The sequence below is a fragment of the Cibotium barometz genome, chromosome 27, assembly GCF_041138505.1.
Source record: "Cibotium barometz isolate CiBa-2024 chromosome 27, ASM4113850v1, whole genome shotgun sequence".
Classification (NCBI taxonomy): domain Eukaryota; kingdom Viridiplantae; phylum Streptophyta; class Polypodiopsida; order Cyatheales; family Cibotiaceae; genus Cibotium; species Cibotium barometz.
The window spans coordinates 29885507-29909482 of record NC_141072.1 but is presented as its reverse complement, the minus strand read 5'-3'; the positions used below and the strand labels follow the sequence as shown (position 1 = coordinate 29909482).

The 23976-nt window shown below is 46.0% G+C and overlaps 1 protein-coding gene across 1 annotated transcript in view; it reads left to right on the top strand.

Annotated features, from left to right (window-relative positions):
- Positions 1-23976, top strand: part of LOC147623269 (phosphoadenosine phosphosulfate (PAPS) reductase family protein) — a 69465-nt gene that overhangs the window by 21147 nt on the left and 24342 nt on the right. The window contains exons 10-12 of the mRNA XM_086821368.1: positions 3769-3849; positions 3987-4058; positions 4169-4231. Of these exons, the coding sequence (XP_086677494.1) occupies positions 3769-3849; positions 3987-4058; positions 4169-4231 (216 nt within the window). The remainder of the gene's footprint in view (positions 1-3768; positions 3850-3986; positions 4059-4168; positions 4232-23976) is intronic.

Genomic DNA, 23976 nt, shown 5'->3' with positions numbered 1-23976 from the left:
GATCAGCACACGTTCCAAATTACCCGAAATGTGTCAAAGGCTCCTGTGATCATTAAGTGTCAGCCAAGGATACCTAAGTTTCCCATATCCAGAAAGGTGCACATTGTGCAGTGATCTATGTTCAGATCACCCAAAAAGTGACGAGTGCTTCGGAGAAGTACCACCCTACATGACCGGTTCCAGAATATCTTTCTTTTTTGTTCTTCGTAAACAATTAGATACAAAGTCAAGGCATTATCAATGTGTTGAGCGAGGAAAAACTGAAGATGGATTGGCTCGAAGGAGAAAGAAGAAGAAGAAGAAGAACCAGGGGGAAATTCTAGTAAAAGTGTGAGTCATCATGGGACAAACTGCTCCCAAACTTCCCCCATCTACACCAAAGGACCATAAAATTGAGTTCCTCCTAAGTTCCGAACCCCCTAGTAAGTTTCCATACCGCTTGAGCAAAGCCATGGAGACGGAGTTGGAACATCAACTCCACGAACTGCTGTAATTCGATTTGATACACTCTAGTGTGTCTCCATTCGTAGCCTCCATCCTCTTTGAAAAAGAAGGATAGATCCTCCTGGCTTTGTGTAGATTATCGAGCACTTAACAAGCTGACGATAAAGAGCAAGTTCCCTATGCCTGGGATTGATTACATCCTAGAAAGGCTGAATGGAGCAAAGGTGTTTTCCAAATTTGACCTCAAAAGTGGGCACCGTCATGTACGAATTGTGTGGACAGAGACATCCCCAAAACCACATTCCAAACTGAGCGGGCCCACTACGAGTTCGTGGTCATGCCTTTTGGTTTAACAAACACCCCAGCTACATTTTAACCGCATAATGATGCGGATGTTCAAAGACTTGATATCATTTATTTGGCTGACATACTAATTTTCTCAACTATAGAAGAGCAGCACAACATTGACGTGGAAAAGGTGATGAAATTACTAGAAAGTAATAAGCTTTACGTCAACGAGAAGAAGGAATTTTATTTATATGAGGTTCACTACCTCGGCGGATATATAAAGAGTGTCGAAGGCATCCGATTAGACCCTGCAAAGGTGGTGGAAATCCTTAATTATGAGATTCCGGAAATAGCATACGACATTTAGTCGTTTGTGGGTATTTGCCAACTATATTCCACCCACATCAACAAGTTTTCTGATGTCGCGGCAGTTCTCACTCATCTGCTTAGAGATGTCAAGACTCAGAAGCAACGAATTTAGATTACCCTCAGGGTTTACAAGCTTTCAAGGACCTTTAAGGTTGCATTATCTAAGGCTCCTTGTTTAGCGTTTGCCTCCTGGGATGACCCACTTTAGGTGATCACCGATGTCAATAACATCACTATCAAAGTGTTCTTGCAACAGAATGGGCATCCAGTTGCTTACATGTTCCGTAAGCTGTCCTTGCAGAGAAAAACTACTTGGTTTATGATCGGGAACCCCTTGCCGGTGATACGGGCCGTGAAGCATTGGAAACATTTTCATGGGCGCGACTTTGAGGTTCACACAGATCACCAGGCTTTGCATTGACTTTAGATGATCTCCTGGATATGTACCTGTTGAAAATGCTTTGGAGCATTTCTATCGCTGATAATTTGATCAAAAGTTGATTTCTTCTCTCGAAATCAAAAAATTCAGCAATAAGAGCTTCTTCAAAATCTCTTCACCTACTCTACATCCGTGTGCTTGACCATTTAAGGTCTTCTATGGCTCGGCCTAGCACACACATGCTTGTGTATGTATGCCAGTGGAGCATAACTACTTCTGGTAAGACAGTGGGGATTGGGGAGTGAGGTTCTTCGCGACAAAAGTTGTGGAATCAACCCTGACTTCAACAAAACATGTTTGCAAAATGTTTTCATTGCATAGATGTCATTTGAAATCTAGCATGTGATGTCCGTGAAGCGGTCGGGAAATCCATGGATGAGATGGATAGTATCCTTGGAAGGCAGAAAGGGTTGGTACATGTGGGTCAACTGTTGTTGGAAGGTTGGCGATTTCGAGCGTGTGATCTATGGCTAGAAGGTGCCTTGGATTATCCCATAAGTGGAAGCATGGGAAGTTGAAGAGCCATATATAGGCTAGAGTGGCACCTTGTCATAATCATCTCCTCTGGCCGGTGTTTTGGGAGGCAGCTCACTGGGAGATGGGAGCCCGGTGGAGGGATGCCGCAGTGCTTGTTGGGGGTGTTTGTGGAGCTCGAGGGTGATGCGTCTCCTACGTGCGTTAGTCTTCCGCTGCGCATTCTGACATGGTATCAGAGCCCGAGCATGTGTGGTCTTGGGCGGCTCAGGCGTGTGTGGTCCTAGGCGACCCCCTCGCGCCTCGGTGGCTTGCGGAGCTCGAATCGAGGGAGGGTGTTGGAAGGTTGGCGATTTCGAGCGTGTGATCTATGGCTAGAAGGTGCCTTGGATTATCCCATAAGTGGAAGCATGGGAAGTTGAAGAGCCATAGATAGGCTAGAGTGGCACCTTGTCATAATCATCTCCTCCGGCCGATGTTTTGGGAGGCAGCTCACCGGGAGATGGGAGCCCGGTGGAGGGATATGCTGCAGTGCCCGTTGGGGGTGTTTGTGGAGCTCGATGGTGATGCGTCTCCTACGTGCGTTAGTCTTCCGCTCCGCATTCTGACAACTGTATGGTATGCTATGCTATGCTGTGATGCGAGTTCTCTTTTGGGAAAACAGTTTGGAGTCTTTGTTGTGATGTAGGAGCACTTGATGTGTCAGGGTGTGATGTTGTTTATAGGGTGAGAGGCTATGGATGGTTGTGGCAGCCCTGATCATGGGAGAAAGCTTTTGTATGTAGGACTCAATGTGAAAGAGTCTTTTGATGTGAACAATAGTTGGAATTGTTTGTGAATGCCGAGTGAACAAGAAGCCATGATGCAGGGTCTTTGCAGGCTTCAGGAGTTCTACTGTGACTACTGAGTTTCCAGCCTTATTGTAATCAAAGCTCTCTTATAATCAGTTAAAGAAATACCACAAGGGGCGCCACTGCGTTTTGGGGCCAATCGGTGTCCATGTACTGTTTGCAGGAGCACTCTAGCTCCCCCTGTTTGTTTTCCTTTTCTTGGTCCTCAAAGGTGTTGAAGTGTTTTGTGTGCAAGTTTATTTTTGCATTGCCCTTTGGTATGTCTGAAGACCGAGGCCGGTTTACAGCTGCTGGCCGACAGGTCATCCAGACCGCTTATGGTGAGGATGATGATGTTGATGCTGCTGCTGATTGTGATGATGATGAGGCTAATGATGATGATGCTACTGATGTTAACTCTGCGACTGCTGATGATGATCCTGATGAAGATGGTGTTGATGACCAAACTGCTGTCCTAACTGATGATTAATCAAGGATTAAGGCTGTTCATGCTGGAGATTAGCCATGGCATGGGCGTGCACCTGACTCCTTAAGCAAAATTTTCATTTATTGAGATTTAGGCCGACCTTTATAACTAACTCCCTTGAGGGCTTGTATCCGAGAGACACATTCGTTAGTAGAATCTGAGGTATAGTCGAGGCTGCGATGATCTCTAGTGGTTGCAAGGAAGGTCCATGTTCCCACGCCAGGCCATTAGCATATGCATGTGATGATATCGTGACACCTCCCCCCCCCCTCCCCCAAGCAAAAACACACACACACAAAGAACCCACATGCCAAATCTACAGAGATATCCCAAGGCATTTAGATATTGAATGGTGCTATTTCTGCTGGTGTTCGAGAGACAGAGATTGGTTCTACTTATGCTCTAGATAGATTGCATCTCATAGTTTCTGATGGCAGGTCTTTGTTGCTGGTGGCGTGGGCTCGTTGCATTCAGATGTTTCGTTAGCAGGTGTAGCAAAGGCTTTTGGAGTTAGGCTGGTAAGACTCATTGTGTGTTTGTCGTGGGTTATTTTTGTATCAATGCAGGACTCGTAAAGAATATAATTAAGATTCTGAGGCCTAACTTGCATATTAGCTCAAGAGCTTGAGCATTTTTGCATCACTCTAAACTGTAGGCTCCAGATGAGGAGTTTGAGGAGTTTCTAAGGCAGCAAGTGGGAGAGCTCTGTCCTGGTGATCAGAATGAGGTAGATTTTTTCAGACTAAGGTGTAGCTCTTTGTGTTGTGATTGTAGGAGCCATTTGTCCCGCTTTTGAAAACGTGGGGTTTAATGCAGCTGAACTATTCGTGCTTGTAGATGGCGAGGTTGCCAGAAGGAATCACAGAGTTGTGGCATCATAAGGATTTGGCAGTCCCTGTGGTATGCAATTCATAAGGTTTTGCCCATGGTTTTCAAAATCGATGCTTTGTGGTAAAGAGAATGACTAATTGTTGGACCTGCTTACGGTTTCTTACCGGGATTCAATAATGAGGCTGTTAGCATCCGTCTCAGAGAGGTGGCTACTAGAAAGTAGTAGATTGAGAGTTGCAAAAGAGTATGGAGCCACAAGAGAGAGAACCATCTAGTGTTGAAGTTTCCAAAAGTATCATGGCATTATGGTGCTGTGGTTTTGTGCTTAATATATCCACAAAGTCTGAATTGGCATGGCTTCTGAAGTGCCAAGCAATTCTTTGATAGTTGCTTTGTAGTGGGTGGGGAAAACTACTTTTGACCCAGGCAGTGCATGATTTAGAATGCTTTTATGTTTTTTGTAGTATTTAATGTGCAGTTGACAGTCTTCCTCTATTCCTATGGCCAGTGTCTTTCTTCAGGGTAACATGCTATCACAATGCTTCCCTGAGTGAGCCCGAAGGTCCCCTTAGAGAGTATCCTTGTGGTGACATAGCTTCAGAAGATGGAAACCTAAACATCTCTGGTCTCACTAACAGGCGCATTGCCTAGCAGTGTGGGCTTTATTGGAAATATTGAAGTGGTGAATGTGTAAAAATAATAGGTGCTATAATAAATAAAGTGCTAGGGGTAGTGCACTTACGCACACATTGCATAAAAGGGGATTAGGAAACTTATCTACAGACTGACACCTATGGGACACTTGTCACATCTATTATGGCACTTGGCATAAGTGTGCTCACTTGCCATGTGATGGTGTATGGGCCTATGATTATAAAAGAGGCAAGTTAAATGAATAAAGTATGTCTTCTACCCCAACTAATCTCGTGCCTCATCTTGTCTTTTATTCCCATCATTAAGTGCTGGTTAATCTTCTCTTCTTGTCACCTGCTTCTCTCCCTCTCTCGCTTCCGTCTGGGCCAATGTGGTATCAGAGCCACGTGTGCAGCAGTTGCCATGAGGGTGCTGGGGTGCTGGTCGTCGCCAAACTCCTGCTGCTGCTGGTGAGTTGTTTTGCTGGTCGTCATCAAGGAGCAGCTGTGCTACTGGAGAAGCTTGGCAAGCTGGTCCTCATCGCCTCAAAGGGGAGGTGCTCAAAGAGCTCCTGATGTAGATTCTGCTCCCACACAAGAGCAGAAAAGATGGGACTCTAGAAATGCACAGGCCATGTCATTGATAGCCCTTTCAGTGAAAAGGACTATTATTCCGCACATTCGTTCATGCAAGACATCGAAGCTTGCATGGGACACATTGGAAGCAATGTATCAGGTACGCAACGAGGCAAGAGTTGCCTACTTGAAGAGGCAATTGGATCTTCTTTCTATGGATGAGGGTGACTCTATGGCAGATCATCTCACCAAAGTGAAAGATTTGTAGGAACAATTGCTCAACATAAGAAGGTGAGCTGACCTGTGTAGGCAGGCTGCGCAGCTTGTGGGCTGGGCTGAGTCGACTGTAACATGTGGGGACTGGCTGTTGTTGTCGGTTGCATGTGTGGCTGAGCAGCGTAGAGGTGACAAGAAGTTTATGCAGAGGTCATTTCTTCCTTGCACATAAAAAGTTCAGTTTGTGAGGAGGTTCAGAGCTGTGGAGGGAAGTGCTTGGTTCCTTGAGCAAACCGCAGATCTGGTGATAGGTGGCAGGTGCACCTCTTGACATTGGTGCATGCATCAGTACCTGACACTGGACTGAAGAGCAGCACGATTTGTGAAGCAGCAGGCAATACACGGGTAATTTGGGATTTGTCTTGCTTTACCTGCTGTAAATTTTGGAAATTTTTCTGCTTTTGGGCTTCCTGTAGAGAGTTGGTGCATACATAGGCACTGCTGTACTAGTGCATCTCATATCCCAGAACAACCTTGTTCATTTCCTGCAGATTAGTTCATTCAAATACACATCCTGCTTTTGGTGTATTTCGGCGCATCTAACTTCCGTACATATCCTGTTGTTCTTTCACATTCCAGTTTTGCTCCCATACTCTCTTACCAGTTTTGGGGGGCCTCTTAGATTTACATAATTGCTCTTTCAGTTAAGCAGTGTATCGTACCTCACATCTGGTGTGAGTGTGTAAAAGTAATAGGTGTTAGAATAAATGACAGTGCTAGGGGTAGTGCACTTATGCACACATTACATAAAAACGGGTTAGGAACGTTAGTCTAGCACTTACAGGACAATTAGTAGTGTAGATGATACCTATGGGACACTTGGCACATCTAGTCTGACACTTGGCATAAGCGTGAACTCACTTGCTATGTAATGGTGTATGGACCTATGATTATGTTACGTAGCATGTAATACACTTATGGCTCGACCACTAGCAGAGTCTGGGTGCATCGGGGTATGACCGGCATGGGCTAGTGCGGTTCAGGGGTGAGATGCCTAGCGGTCAGAGAGCCAGAGTTGCCGTAAAGCAGGATGGCTGGGAGACCGGGCGGCCGGAGGGTCGACCAGTGTGTATGGGCAGGCCTACACATGACTAGGGGGTGTGTGTGTGTGTACACACACCTTATCTCTTTGGATGGGTGGTGAACAAGCGGGCCAATGAATCTCTCTCTCCCCCTCGAATCTGGGAAGTTATGAAAGCTTGAAGCAGCAAAGCCATTACATTGGTATCAGAGCTGGTTAAGACTGGTTGAGACATGTGGTTCTGAGCTATGCAACAAGTGCAGCAGGCAGGCGACATAGGCATAACAGAAGCAACGTAACAAGGGAAGCACCATGAAGACGGGAAGCGGGGAAACCACAGTGCAATAGAAACTTCAACTGGCGCTCACGAGTGCCACAACAGACAGAAGCGCCGAGCTCCACAATAGCGGCACCACAGCCATCGGGAAACCACAGAGCCTCGCCACACAACTGCTGGTGTCCTCCTGGTCGTGCCCATCATCATTATGATCAGCATCATCTTCACCATGGAAGAAGTTCTGCAGAAAGCATTTTGCAGGTGGCCAAGCACAACAATAGCAAGTGAAATGCATAGGTCCCACCGAAGCAGTGGTTGCACTGCCTTTTGCAATGGTTGTTCATGCGTGCATATCAGCTGCTGCCAACACAGAGCGACTGGACCTTAGCAATTATGTCTTCTTTTACGAGTCAGGCTCTTACCTCCCATTTGCATGCATACGGGCATCCGAGAGGATACAAACGAGCGAGGGTGTGTTCGAGCGCAGTCTGGGAACGGTTTGTTGGCGATGCCGCTCGTCTGTGGGAGTGATCGGCATATTTGCTCCAAAGCGAACCAGGAGCTAGTACTCCAACAGGGGGTGAAATCTCCCTGGTTGCACACACAATGGTTCCCTGAGAGTGGACTGGTCATCTTCGACTTATAGTGCATATGTTTCTAATTCTTGTTTTTTGAATTTTAAACTTTTACGTACTTTTTCAAGTTGGCCATTGGAAGTGCGTGTCTTAGTTAAGGCCACCAGTGAGATCATGGGTTCTCTCGGCAAGGACTTTGACCCGAACTCTAGCCCAACTCGCATGGGATTGCGAGTGTTTATCATTCACTATGAATGAAAGATAGAGACCTATGGTGTCACAGTTAAAGATTGTGATTGACCAAGCATAGTGTTGTTTGATTGATTGGGGTTAGTCTTGTCCATAGCGACAAGATGTACCAGTCCGATTTTGTTTCATTGAATTGCTTCAGGTTTTACGAGAGGAAAGCAATTAGTTTCATTTCTTGAAGATCCTCTTTCGTGTTTTTTCTAAGGTTTGGATAATCTTAGAATAAGGTCTGTAGAGATCAAGTTTCAACTGATTCTAAGATTCATAGTAATCTGAGTGAGGTCCATAGTGATCTTTGAGTTCAGAGTTTACCAAAAATAGAGGAACCTGGGTGTTGATGATGTTATGTTCGACGTGACTTGTAATAGAGTACGGAGATACTCTGCCCACCTTTGGAGTATGTCATTGCTTCTTTCGTTTGATAGGATGGGAGTGTCCCTGAGAGCTCTTGCTCTAAAAGCTACCTTGTGGCTAGTCTTTAGACCTTCCCTTGTTACTTCATATACTGGCTTGATTACTACTTTCTGTAGTGGGCCATTGGGACGTTGTCGGATTGTTCTCATAAGTACTCTAGATTGAGTATAAATGGCTATGGAACTTGATATAGCTCTTAAAATTATAGCCATGTTGAACTTTGATCTCGGTTGAGAGACACCCGATGCACATGCCATGGGGGTGATAAATTTATCGGAAGAAAGTGATAGATTCATTTAACCGATATATATATTGACTTCCAACTAGCTCAAATTTTATGGAAAGTCACAAACCTTAGGTGCTTGTTATTCTAGATAAAGTCCTAACCTTGTCAATTTGGTGCTAAACCAAATTAGTAAGAGTGTTCAATGTGTCACCATTTGGTCACCCAATTGGTCCACCCGTGCTTTCTTATAATGTATGTACATTGGACTGGTGTCCATGGTAGTTGTATATGCCGGGGATTGATGCCGCTCATGTGATACTGTGGACTTGGCTTTCCGTTGGGACTTGTGCCTCCGTGTACATGCCCGGAAATGCCTGGTGTATTGGTGTTCCATTGGGTCTAGTATCTCGTGTACTTGCTTGGAGCACGTCTATTTTGGTATAGTCTCATGAACGGGGATTGTCCATACCAATGCTGCATTGCATAGCATCTTTATGTGCTTGCTTGCAATTAAATTTGCATGCTGTTTTCATGCTTGCTTGACCAATGTGTAGTTTCGGGTAAGGGGACGCCCGTCCGCGAACCGTGCGTGTGAAACTGTCTGCTGACATGGTTATGTGGCATGTGACAGGTGGCAAGTATCGGTCATAAACCTGGCCTTAGGAGTTAGCACTAATTTATAAGTGAGTGTGTACACACTTCATTAAGTTTTGGGCGGCCAAAACTCACTTATAAATTATGACCAGCCCGGTGTTCACACACACTAATGTCCCGAGGTGGACATAACTCAATGTCCACCGCCCATACCTTATCCCCTTTGTACAAAGGGAGTAACCAGCCATGTGTCCTCTCTAGCTTGCTCCACAAAGCACCTGCCTGCCACCTACACTGGACAACTCACCACCTCACTCCTCCTCTCTCTAGAGATTGGTGCCTCCTTCATGAGGGCTGTTGGGCTGCACTTTCTCCTTCCCAACTCCATTTCCAAGCTTGCTAAGGTGTTTCTCAAGCTTCCAAAAGTGTTTCCGGATGCTAATCACTCTCCTAAACACTTCCAATGACTGAAATTCAGCAAAACAGCTCTCTTTATTGCTGTAATTTTTGGTCTTTTTGCTGAAAACCCTAATTTCAGCCCTCCTTTCTCAAGTTGAACCATAGGGGAAGCTTTCCCAAGGTTCCCTTCATCCTCTTGAAGACTTTTGTCTCGCGAAGAAATGCGACACATCGAAGATCTCAACACTCCAAGGACTTCCATCGCGAAGACTTCCACTGTCATATCCACTCTACTTGCTATTGCTAAGCTTTTATGCTTAAATATGGGAGCAAGTAACAGGAAGGAGGAAGTGGATTACAAGATCACATACCCTGTGTAGTGTTCTCTTGTCCTACGTGCTCTCTTGCAAATTGTTGCTATCATGTGTTGGTGGAACAATAGAGAGCAGATGGTAGGGAACATGGGCACTTGAGAGGGTAGTGTGGATTGCAAGTCTACATCGACAACCACATATTTGCAATACTGTATTCATATGCATTGGTATGGAAATCTGGTCAGAAATGCCCATGACACTATGTACTTGTTTCTCCCAAGATCAATATACTTTATTTGAGGGAGGGGTCAGCCGTTCCGGCTCATTGTGTGTCTCTTTTCAATTCAGCAATTTACTTCTTGTATTTGAGGAAGTGTTCATCAAATCTTAGTGTATTTAAGTGTATTGATTAGCATTGTGTTCAACCAAGTTACATTGGTATCAGAGCATACGGTTCTCTTTCACCTCTATCGGAGACGATCACCGTGAACACTAGCTATCTCTACACTTAGAACATTATGGACAGCCATACAATGAATGTTGGAGATGCTAACACAAGAGGCAGGGACAATGAAATGCATGCTTCCAATGCTTTGCAGGGTGAGCAAACTCATGTGGTGCACAATAGGGAACATGAATATGTGGGACAGTCGTTCCGTGGCAAAGAGAAGATGGAGGAAGAAGAGTCCATAGTCTTGAGGGCTGAACTTACTCGTATGTAGGCTCTTCTCCATGCACAACAAGAAGAACTGAACCTCTACCGCTGAATGGGAGAATTAGGGTTAATCATGTGGGAGACATACACAGAGAAGAAGGGAGAGAGAGAGAGAGAGAGAGAGAGAGAGAGAGAGAGAGAGTTGTGGAGATAAGTCAACTCATGATATTGAGTGTGTGACTCCCCTATCACACATGTATATTGCACTAGTACACATAGTGCACTTAGTACATTAAAAGTACTAAGTGTACTATGTACTATAACTTATGGGCTTGTACACACTACAAGGGTGGGCATAATGCCTTTACCCCAACAACCTCCCACTTAAAGGCAAAGTGCCCTTAAGTAAAGGAAAAGAAAAAATCAGCATGTACATGATAATATACAAGGCCATATCAAGGCTGAAACTGGCCTCATCCAATGCCCATCAAGTGTCTGCAATGAGCAAACCACTCTGGAGGCAAACTCTTTGTCAACAGATCAGCCGGGTTGTCATCCGTATGAATCTTAACAAGCTGAATTTGCTTGTTCTCTATCACCTCTCTGATGAAGTGATACTTCACATCCACATGCTTCGTCTTTGCATGAAAGACAGGGTTCTTTGCCAACTGGATGGCACTCTGACTGTCACAATGCAACAATGGAATATCCCCTGTATAACCCAAATCAACCACTAACCGAGATAGCCATAATGCCTCCTTGCAAGCCTCTGTGGCTGCAATATACTCGGCCTCTGTAGTAGATAAGGCTGTGCACTTCTGCATCCTGGATATCCATGACACAGCACCTCCTGTGAATGTAAACACATAACCGGTAGTAGACTTCCGGTTATCTGGATGACCGGCATAATCCGAATCCGTGTAACCATGCACTAATGCATCTTGTTTGCCAAAACAAATGCACATATCCTGTGTGCCCTTCAGGTATCTCATGACACCTTTCACTGCTTCCCAATGCTTCTTGCCAGGGTTGGCCATGTATCTACTAACCACTCCCACTGCAAATGCAATGTCCGGCCTAGTAGCAACCATGGCATACATGAGACTGCCACAAGCTGAAGCATATGGAATCTTGGCCATATCAGCCCTGCCACTATGTGACTGTGGGCTGTCCATACCATTGAGTTTCACATATGGAGGCAAAGGAGTACTAGTCTTCTTCCCCCCATCCATATTGAACCTCTGCAAAACTTTGCCAATGTATTCCTTCTGAGACAAATACAACACATGCTGATTTCTGTCCCGAAGTATCCGCATACCCAAAATGTGATTTGCATCACCCAAATCCTTCATATCAAAGGTTTGATGCAGTCTCTTTTTCAAGGCATCCATCTCTTTACGAGATTTCCTGGCAATCAACATATCATCAACATACAAGATGAGGATCAATAGACTGCCATCCAAAGCTTTCTTGGTGTATAAGCAGTGATCTATGTCACTTCTCCTGAAGTCCTGGGATTTCATGAATGTATCAAATTTATGATACCATTCCCTTGGTGCCTGTTTGAGCCCATAAAGACTCTTTTTCAGCTTGCATACAAGCTTCTCCTTTCCATTCACTGCATAACCCTGTGGCTGTTGCATATATATCTCCTCATGGAGATCACCGTGAAGAAAAGCAGTCTTCACATCCATCTGAATCAAATCCAGATTATCATGAGCAACCAAAGCTAATACAGCTCTAAGTGTGGTCATTTTGACCACTCGAGAGAAGATCTCATCAAAGTCCACACCATATTCCTGCTTGAAGCCCTTAGCCACTAGCCTGGCTTTGTATCTTGGCTTTGCATCAGGTGCAACTTTGAGCCTGTATACCCACTTGCATGGCAAAACCTTCTTGCCTGTAGGCAAATGCACCAACTTCCATGTTCCATTTTTGTGCAGAGAATCCATCTCTGACTTCATAGCACGCTCCCAAAGAGCCTTGTCTGCCCTCTGTAAAGCCTCCTTATAACATGAGGGCTCCCCACAGTCAGTGAGCATCAAGTAGTCAACCCCTGGAACAAACCTGTCAGGGGCTCTGGAGGGTCTAGTGGACCTCCGTACCCAATGACCATCATTTGCAGGTTGCTGTCCAGCCTGCATATCACCTATTGGTGGCTCCTATTCCATGCCATAAGGTTGAAAAATCATGCCCGGTATCTCCTCTAACTGTGGGATATCCATAGGGATATCTTCTGCCATCTCTGGTTGTCCATTTGGACCATTTTCAGCACCATTTAAGGGCTGGTTTTGCTGCTGTAATGGCTGATTTACAGCCCTTGGTTGTTGTCCATGATGTCCATCATCATCAAAGATGACTCTGCCAGGCTCCTGTTGCCTTGCAGGCTCCTTATACATGCATGTTTCATAAAAAATGACATCATTGTTGCGTATAATCTTTCTATTCACTGGATCCCAAAGTCTATACCCCATTTCACCTCTGTCACCATATCCTAGGAATATGCATTTGTGAGACTTAGGATCAAGTTTGGTGCGCATTTCCCTGCGTATGTGCACATACGCAACGCAACCAAACACTCTCAAGTGCTTGTATGACGGAGGCTTCCCTGTCCATACTTCCTCTGGCACTTTCCCACCAAGCCTCGTGTTAGGTGACCTGTTTATAAGATGAACGGCTGTCATAACAGCTTCAGCCCAAAAACCATGAGGTAATGCAGCATGTGACAACATAGAACGGACCTTCTCCTGAATGGTCCTGTTCATCCTCTCTGCTGTCCCGTTTTGTGGAGGATCATAAGGAGTAGAGAGCTCTCTCTTGATGCCTTTAGCATCACAAAAGTCCTGAAACTGTTTGGACATATACTCTCCACCATTGTCGGAACGCAAAGCCTTCAGTGTTTTGCCAGTTTGATTCTCAACAAGAGCAACAAACTTCTCAAACACTGAGAATGTATCACTCTTCAAACGAAGAGGATAAACCCACACCTTGCGTGTGGCATCATCTATAAAAGACACACAGTATTTTGCCCCTCCCAAAGAAAGCTGAGGCATCTCACATACATCTGTATGCACAAGCTCTAACTGAGCATTTTTCTGTCCAAGAGCTTTCTTGTGGGGGCACTGGAGTTGCTTGCCATATATACAATGCTCACAAAACTGAAAACTTGAAAACTTTAGAGAAGGCAAGTAACCCAAACGAGACAATTGCTCCATTCCTTTGACACTCATGTGTCCCAACCGGCTATGCCACATAGAGATTTCCGACAGCTCGGTTGCATTTACATTAGCATGGTGACAAACACCTGCATGCATGAAGTAAAGAGTGTCCACCTTAGAGCCTCTGGCAACAACCAGTGAGCCCTTACTAATCTTCCACTTTCCACGACCAAATGTGGTAACATAATCAGCATCATCAAGCTGTCCAGTAGAAAGCAGGTTCTTCTTGATCTCAGGCACATGCCTGACATCATGGAGCATAAGCTGTGAGCCATCTGGAAACACAAGCCTCACATCACCTCTGCCAAGAATCTTGCATGCATGGTTGTCACCCAAATAAACTACTCCTTCATTGCCAGCAGTATACCTGACAAACAAGTCTCTGCAACCTGTGACATGAAAGGAGGCACCTGAATCAATGATCCATGAGTGCATACCATGACCATCTCCTGTAAGAAGTGAATGGGCATCAAGTGAAGACGTGAATAGGACTTCATCCTCACTGTCACCTGCATGTGACACATTGACTTCTTCAATCTTGACTCCACTTTTGCCCTTTGGCTTTACATCTTTGGCTTCATCTTTGTCTTTGTCTTTGCCTTTTCCCTTTTCCTTTTGATCATTTTTCCATTTGTAGCATTGCTTTTTAATGTGTCCCTTCTTGCCACAATAATGGCATTCCAAGTCCTTTTTGGAGCGGGACTTGCTCCTTCCCCGTTCTTGGCTTTTTCCCCTTTGCTGGGATCTCCCACGTGCATTCATTGCATTGGACTTTCCAACAGAATTGTTCTTCCTGTTCATCTCTTCTTGAAGAAGAGCACCCTCCACATCTGCATATGACAGCATAGCATTGGAATTGCTAGTGGCTGTCCTGAATGTGTCCCAACTCTCTGGCAAAGTGCATAAGAGAAAGGTGGCTTTGAACTCATCGTCCATTGCCAACTTTTGATTGATTACCTGGCTGACAACACCATTAAACTCATTTAGATGGGCTGTCATAGACGCCCCTTCCTTCATCTGAAGACCTATGAGTTTCTTCAACCAATACACTTTGCTTGAGGCACTTTGCTGGGCATACAAGTCCTGCAATCTTTGCCACATTCCCCAAGCTGTCTTCTCTTCACGAATGCTGAAAAGTAAAGTGTCTGACACAGACAACATGATGGTGGATCTTGCTAGCTCATCCATATCTTCCCAGTCTTCAGCAGTAAGAGAAGCGGGCATTACACCCCTTTCTTTGATAGGCTTGTGCTGCTTCTTCTGGAGCAACACATTATAGCACTGGGTTTGCCAAATATCATAGTTATGTGAGCCTTCAAGCTTCTTGATGTGAAGCAATGAAGAGCTCTCACCTGTGGTTGCCATAGCAATATGCAACCTGTCAATGCCTGACTCCCTGCAAGATGTGCAAACACTGCACCAAAGCACACAAAGTGCTCACAGTTGTTCTCCCAAAGTTTATCTCCCATTGCGGAAGCACGAATGCAACTCTACTCCCACTGTATGTGATGTAATCACCAAAATCTGGTTGCTGCAGATTTAGGACAGCACCTTAAATGTGCTCTGTTGCCCTTCCAAAGTACTGTACAACAGTACCAAGTGCTCACCAATGATGTACCAAATCTGTACTGGCAAGTACAGCAGCTGAAATTGAGCCTTTTCCTCACTCAAATCAATGTGCAGCCATGCCAAAACTTGCACAAAGTTGTACCAAATCTGTACCAGCAAGTACAGCAGCAATAAATGCTCTCCTGGCTGTCCAAATGAGTGAAAATCAGACTTTTACAGTCCCCACCACTGCATACAACAGTCCCGAACAGAAATTGGGCAAAAGCCCCTTGACTGCAAGTGGATTTCTGAGGATTCAAGGCATAAAAGTCTTGCCTGCTGCTTTGCCAAGCTCAACAAGCATGAAATCTTGAAAAGCCCCTTGATTTAAGATCAATGTCTGATCATACATGGTACATTAACGCACATGAACGCATCCAGAGTCTTCACAATGCTTCCCCCTGGCCACATATACATCCAATACATAAAAGCCCCTTGATTTACAGGCACATTGAGTGCTTGATAGGCATCAACACATTGCCCAAAGCATCAAATCCGAGTGCCTGCATGCAAATCAACCCAATTGGCACAAAAGCCCTTTGATTTGCACATCAATTTCCTGCAATTTTGGCCCGAATGTGAGATTGCTCACATCTTACAGCATGTATGAATGCCTAATTGCACAATTACATCAAAAGCCCCAAATTTTGACATCCAATTTCCTGCAAATTGATCCTGATTGTGACCAATGTCACCCAATTTTGCAAATTTTGCTCAAAATTTGAGCGATTTGGCACCTGTAAATGCTCAATTGATAATTGTACTTGCTCAATTGCAAATCCCAAAAAAAAATTGAAGCAAATACCTCGTAATTTTTGAATTTCTCTGAGATTTGTAGACTGAATTTTGTTGTTGCAGGAGGGGGGGGCACGTCTGATGCTGATGCTGATGCTGATGCTGATGCTGATGCTGATGCTGATGCTGATGCTGATGCTGATGCTGATGCTGATGCTGATGCTGATGCTGATGCTGATGCTGATGCTGATGCTGATGCTGATGCTGATGCTGATGCTGATGCTGATGCTGATGCTGATGCTGATGCTGCGCTTGGTGTTGCTTCTGTTGCTGCGGGCGCTGCTGCTGTTGCTGTAGGCGCCTGGCGGCGCCTGGTTGACTGGGCAACCCGCTCAGCTGCCTGGCTGTTGGCTACCTGCGCTAGGCAGCCTGGGCAGCCTTAGTTGGGCTGCATGGACTGGGCAAGGCGACCAGTTGGGCAGAATGGACAGTGCGACCAGCACCCAATCAGTCTATCTACACTGGAAAGCACGCAAGCCAGGCGAATGACAGGCGACGGGTGATGCGTGGTCAAATTGACAGGCGTGGAGTCAAACTGACAGGCGACGGGCTCCACCTCCTTCACCACTTCGCGCAGGCCTCCTCTATGCTGCTGCTGCGCTGCTGTAGATAAAGCGATGCAGCTCTGCCCGTCAACACCTAGTCGACCTGCTAACGTTGACTCCTTGCGCTTCTACTCCAGGCTATCGGCTCTGCCTGCATACGCACATCTGCCCTGTGCTTTTCTCACGCCAAAGTCCAGCGCTGCGCATACCAATGCTCACACGCACAGGCTATCGGCCTTCAGCCATGCTTGCTTGGACACACACCTGCAAGCTACTTGCCTGTGCCAGACCATGCTGTCTCAAGACCATACACACAGCTCTGATACCAGTTGAATGGGAGAATTAGGGTTATTCATGTGGGAGACATACACAGAGAAGAAGGGAGAGAGAGAGAGAGAGAGAGTTGTGGGGATAAGTCAACTCATGATATTGAGTGTGTGACTCCCCTATCACACATGTATATTGCACTAGTACACATAGTGCACTTAGTACATTAAAAGTACTAAGTGTACTATGTACTATAACTTATGGGCTTGTACACACTACAAGGGTGGGCATAATGCCTTTACCCCAACAACCGCCGCGAGGATCCATTGGTACATAACCGTTTGAAGGCCAAGAAAGCTGAATCTTATATGGATCATGCAATGGCAATGATTGCTCAAGAGTTGTACATGCGCCGAGGGATGGAGCACGTGCATACTTGGCTCGTACCAAGGATGCCTATGCAGAAAAGGCAACCATCCCACATGTCTTGGAATCCCCACAGGTGCGTGAACAAGAACTTATGTCTAAGAGGTTGAATCTCCATGCTATGGGAGAGGAACAATCAGTGACTTCACGCCATGCAGGAATACCTTATGTAGCCCGTGAAGGATACAATGTTTATGGCAGTGGTCAAAATGTATGTCAAATGCCATTGCTGGCTGAAAATGTGCATGCACAACACATGCAACATGGGCTGCAATTTTCTGTTGGTGCAAGTATTCCGCGTATCTCTCATGCCACTCATGCCTTCGATGTGCTCGTGAGGGAGAAGCTATGGCTGAAAATGTATCAATGCATGTTGAGGGGCCAGCCATGCCTCATGCTTACATGGCACATGTATCTATGTCTTATGCATCACCTTGTGGTCCTAAAATGATTCCAGTCAACAGGGGCTGTCCCGATGGACAAAAATGGGGAAAAACATGTTGAGATGCAAGCACATGCATCAAAGTCTCGTGACTTCAAAGCCGGAGACAAATCTGTGAAGTTTGACACATATCATGGGGAATACGATGCATCAAAGGCACTTGCTTTTATTGCCCAGTTTGATATTGCTTTCAGTGATGAGGATTTCACTAAGAAATCCAATGAAACTGCAACGGAGCATTGAGACTGGATGTGGGGGCCTTTGAGGACAGCTTCAGAGATAGGGACATCATCTTCTACTCGGAGACACATCAAGCCCCAGGCAGCACATTACCGAGAGTGGCGGGATACAGATGGGAGACGACTTGTAGACAGGAGGCCCGTTCGAAGCATGGTGGTCGCGGATCTGGAGGAGTTGCAATTCTTTTTAGAGAGGAGCTTCAGTCACTCATCCATGTTATGCGCCGTGATGAGAGCACGAGGTACATGTGGGTCAGAGTGAGGGCAGATGAGGGTAGACCCCTATACATTGCTATATGTTACTTTTCCACCCAACACATCTCATTATGCAGCGCCCAAGGGGCAATCTCCATATATGATTCTAGATGAGGACATATGGGAGTTCTCTAGGGAGGGAGATGTTATCATACTTGGGGACTTTAATGCTCGAACGGCTCAGTACCAGACCTCCTTTTTTGACACTTGGGAGGAGATGTTGAGAGAGATAGATGTGGAGGAGATGTGTTTGACTCGGAGATCACAGGATGAGGTGGAGTGTACTGAGTATGGGAGATACCTCTTGGAGATGGGGACTGCACATGGGCTGGCCATTTTAAATGCCCTAGCGTGGTATCCACTTGCCAGTGGCTTTACTTGCTTTCCACACAGACATGGGGCCAACACAGTGGATTATGTTCTAGCCTCGCCAACCTTCATCCCGAGTATCTTGGATTTTGCGATTGGCCCCAGGCCCATCGGAGTTACGGTGGATCATGCACTTCTCTCCTTTACGGTGGATTTCCACTACAGTACCCGCCAGGTTGGGCAGTCCTCCTATCACCCGAGAATAACCTTCTGTAGAGAGACTGATGGAGTATACACCGCAGAGATCTACAACTTGTTGAGTGCAGAGGATCCACTGAGGCCATTAGCAGAGCTCACACAGATCCTGACAGAGGCTTTACATACAGCTGCAGCGACGGCCTTCCCACACACGCAGCCCACAGTACGACCACGTCCTGGGAGCATGCCCCAGAATAGTTGGTATGATGATGACTGTAGGGAGCTCAGCGCCCGGCTACAGAGAGAGGTGGCCACAGGTGTTACTACATATAGACAGTCACGCATCATCTTCCGATCCCTCATTCGGCGGAAGAAGAGAGCATTCTTAGCTCGGCTGGAGAGAGACATCTATTAGTTGTTTTTGAGTCAGGATTCTGGGGAGGCCTGGAGTGCTTAGAGAGCACCCCTTGCCTCCGGCCATTACCTCTCCAGATACATGGGGCGAGTATGCAGCCTTCCTCTACACAGTACCATGGCAGCCACCACTACCGAACCCTCCAGAGCCTTGTCCACCCACTTCTACCTTCTTCACAGCAGAGATGGTGAGGAGGGCCATCAACAGATTGCATACAGGGAGGGCACAGGATCATGAGGGCATTGTAGCCGAGTATTTCATACATGCTAGAGATATAATTGTAGACTTGCTAGCTCTCATGTTTAATAGAGCCATGTGTGAGGGGTTTCCTGGGACTTGGAGTACTTCCACGATTGTGCCGGTACTCAAGTCTGGAGATCCGAGCCTGCCGACTAACTACCGCACCATTATGAAGCTATATGCCTCTATTCTTGAGCAGGAGTTGAGCAGATGGGCAGAGAGACAAGGGGTCCGAGCTCAGGGACAGGCCGGTTTGAGGAGGAGATTCTCTACTTTGGATCATATCTTTACCCTCAGGGATATCATTGAGGAGGGCAGAGCACATGGGAGGAGGATCTACTGTGGCTTTGTGGATTTCCGCAAGGCCTTCGGCACAGTGCCCAGAGCTAGACTGATGCGCAGGCTGCAAGACTTGGGGGTTCCATGTAAGCTCATTTGGGGTATTATGGCACTTTATGAGACAGTAGTTGGGCAGGTGCGGACTTCAGAGGGTCAATCCCAGCCAGTACACTCCACTATAGGGGTGAAACAGGGCTGCCTGCTCTCTCCGACTCTATTTGGACTGTACATTGATGAGATCTCTGATTATATTGGGACACGAGGGGACAGAGGAGCCCAGTTGGCTGGCACTTGGATACCCCTACTCTTATATGCTGATGATATTGTGCTTATAACAGACTCACCAGAGGGTATGCAGAGGCACTTGGATACTTTACATGCTTATGCACAGGACAGTGGGCTCTCAGTTAACTTTGGTAAGACCAAGGTTATGGTGTTTAACACTACAGCTCAGTGGGTTTGGAGATCAGCGCCTATTTTCACATATGGGCAGGAGACAGTGGAGTATGTTGTCTCATACACATATCTTGGAGTGGTGTTCACTGGGCCCACATTTTCCATGAGGGGGGCAGCAGAGGCCAGATTGACTAGAGGATATGCAGCACTAGGAGGTCTAGAGAGGATGTGCTCACAGGTACAGTTTCAGGAGCCACGCACTAAGCTGTGGCTTTTTGACAAGCTGGTCACATCGGCTATGCTATATGGAGTATAGATCTGGGGGCCTAGCCTAGATCGTCACAGTCGATCAGGACGCACATACGATGGATGGAGATCGATGGAGAGACCACTTGTGTCCATGATCTCTAGGATGATTCGGGCTAAAGCCTCGGTACCGCATGAGATTATTAGAGCCGAGATGGGAGCACCACCGATCGTAGTCGAGGCTCTTGCCAGATCAGTGTCCTTCATTCATAGCACCTGGGAGCTTCCCCGACACCGGTATGCATGACTTGCTTTAGAGTCCTCTCATCAGCTAGCCGTGGAGGGAGACACTTCATGTTGGTATGCGCAGATAGCATCCTGGTTTGAGTTCCACGGGTTCAGTTTAGACAGACTTCCACCCTTCCAGTACTCTCTGGAGGCACCCTCTCTCACCTTGACACATTAGACCATCTTCTCCGCACCACTGAGGATGGCTTTATACTTAGACCGAGCTACATGGATACCCATCTGTCTCATGGATTGAGGTGCGCCATTGGGCAGATCCGCACCTCCTCACATCAGTTAGAGATAGAGACAGGCAGATTTAGAGGCATACCTCCAGGGGACAAGATTTGTCAGATTTGTTGGATAGAGCCAGAGACAGACGAGCACTACATCTGTCGCTGCACAGCATATTATGAGATTCGAGGGTGCTACCATTGCCTTTTCAGAGAGGGATTTGGACCATTGGCTAGAGTCATGGACTATTGTGATCAGCGATGCTTGGGTTTTTATCTCCTGGAGATCCGCAGGCTCAGAGAGTCCATTATCAGGAGCAGACGCCCGACTGGCAGGGAGTCCACATAGAGACAGATTACTGACTTCTTTAGAGGGACTACCCGGGAGGACACACAGCCGACAGCCCAGCAGCGGGCACCCCATGGGACTCTAGTTGAGAGAGCTATCCAGTTGGGCAGATCTAGACGCCCGAGGGTTCGTGGATCCTCACATCGGAGACGGTGCCTACACCGGAGGATTCAGAGCATCATTGCGAGGCATCGGGCTCGTCCGACCAGGCATCTCCATATGGCAGATATCCAGGCCATCCGGCAGAGACCCATGCTAGAGCTCCTAGGATGATTATGACTCCAGCCATATACTGTTGTACTCACTCACTTTTGTACTCCTGTACTCATGTACCCCATTTTGACTAGTAGCATTAGCTTCCCACTCTCCCTAGTTGCTACTTCCGGATGCCCCCTACTAATGTATTGTGGGGCTAGATACTTACCTTCAGTTCTTTCTTTTCTTTTCCAGACAGTGTATCAGATGTCACATGGTTGTAACTTTGGTCTCATAGGTCACTTTGGCCTTTTGAAGACGTTAATATAACATTTCATTTCATTTCATTTCTCTCTCTCTCTCTGTCTCTCTCTATAATACCTTACTTTTCCCCATAGTTGTTGTTTCAGTTTCAGGTAGTTGTTTAATTGTTTTAGCTTTTCTTACACAGACATTGTATCAGATCCACCAATTGTTCTAACCTTTTTGGTCTCATAGGTCATTTTCCTTTTGAAGACGTTAATATATCATTTCATTTCTCTCTCTCTCTCTCTCTCTCTCTCTCTCTCTCTCTCTCTCTCTCTCGCGTTTTGCTCTCTACAACAGTTGTCTTTCATTTCCGCTGTGCATCCTGTCTTTCATTTCCGCTGTGCATCCTGATAAAAACATCTATGTTTGAAAGGCTCTTTATCAAAGATATAGTGTTGGGTAGAGATAGAAAGTTTGATAGTCATCTTTGAAGGAAAATCTTCAAAGGTTAAATATCACTCTACGTAAGAGTGAGGTCAACCATCCATATGTTGGGGTAAAGGCGTTATGCCCACCCTTATAGTGTGTACAAGCCCATAAGTTATAGTACATAGTACACTTAGTACTTTTAATGTACTAAGTGCACTATGTGTACTAGTGCAATATACATGTGTGATAGGGGAGTCACACACTCATGCCTCATGAGTTGACTTATCCCCACAACTCTCTCTCTCTCTCTCCCTTGTTCTTCTCTGTGTATGTCTCCCACACATGAATTAACCTAACCCTAATTCTTCCTTCTCCCACACAACTGGTATCAGAGCAAGAAGCGCCTCCCTCCCCTTTTCTGTAAGGCGTTGAGTGAGTGAGTGAGGCCGATCCTGTGAGAAACGGAGACAGCACTTACTGCTGAGGCAGAATGAGGTAGTGGGCGCCCAATTTGCTTGCACAGATGCTGTAGCGCTGCTACTCGGTGAAGAGGCCAGAAGCGAACGTACCATGTATGATCAAAAATTGATCTTAAATCAAGGGGCTTTTCAAGTTCGTATGCTTGTTGAGCTTGGCAAAGCAGCAGGCAAGACATTTATGCCTTGAATCCTCAAAAATCAGCTTGCAGTCAAGGGGCTTTTGCCCAATTTCTGTTCGGGACTGTTGTATGCAGTGTACAGGACTGTAAAAGTCTGATTTTCACTCATTTGGACAGCCAGGAGAGCATTTATTGCTATTGTACCTGCTGGTACAGATTTGGCACAGCTTTGTGCAAGTTTTGGCATGGCTGTACACTGATTTGAGCGAGGAAAAGGTTCAATTTCAGCTGCTGTATTTGCCGGTACAGGTTTGGTACATCATTTATGAGCAATTGGTACTGTTGTACAGTACATTGGAAGGGCAATAGAGCACATTTAAGGTGCTGTCCAAAATCTGCAGCAACCAGATTTTGGTGATTTCATCACATAAAGTGGGAGAAAAGTTGCATTTGTGCTTCCGCAGTGGGAGATAAAGCTTGGGAGAAAAACTGTGAGCACTTTGTGTGCTTTTGGTGCAGTGTTTGCACATTTTGCAGGGAGTTAGGCATTGACAGGTTGCATATTGCTATGGCAACCACAGGTGAGAGCTCTTCATTGCTTCACATCAAGAAGCTTGAAGGCTCGCATAATTATGATATTTGGCAAACCCAGTGCTACAATGTGTTGCTCCAGAAAAAGCAGCACAAGCCTATCAAAGAAAGGGGTGTAATGCCCGCTTCTCTTACTGCTGAAGAGTGGGAAGATATGGATGAGCTGGCAAGATCTACTATCATGTTGTTTGTGTCAGACTCATTACTTTTCAGCATTCGTGAAGAGAAGACAGCTTGGGGAATGTGGCAGAGATTGCAGGACTTGTATGCCCAACAAAGTGCCTCAAGCAAAGTGTATTGGTTGAAGAAACTCATAGGTCTTCAGATGAAGGAAGGGGCGTCTATGACAGCCCATCTAAATGAGTTTAATGGTATTGTCAGCCAAGTTATTAATCAAAAGTTGGCAATGGACGATGAGTTCAAAGCCACTTTTTTGTTATGCACTTTGCCAGAGAGTTGGGACACATTCAGGACAGCCACTAGCAATTCGCATGCTATGCTGTCATATGCAGATGTTGAGGGTGCTCTTCTTCAAGAAGAGATGAACAGGAAAAACTACTCTGTTGGAAAGTCCAATGCAATGAATGCACGTGGGAGATCCCAGCAAAGGGGTAAAAGCCAAGAACGGGGAAGGAGCAAGTCTCGCTCCAAAAAGGATTTGGAATGCCATTATTGTGGCAAGAAGGGACACATTAAAAAGCAATGCTACAAATGGAAAAATGATCAAAAGGAAAAGGGA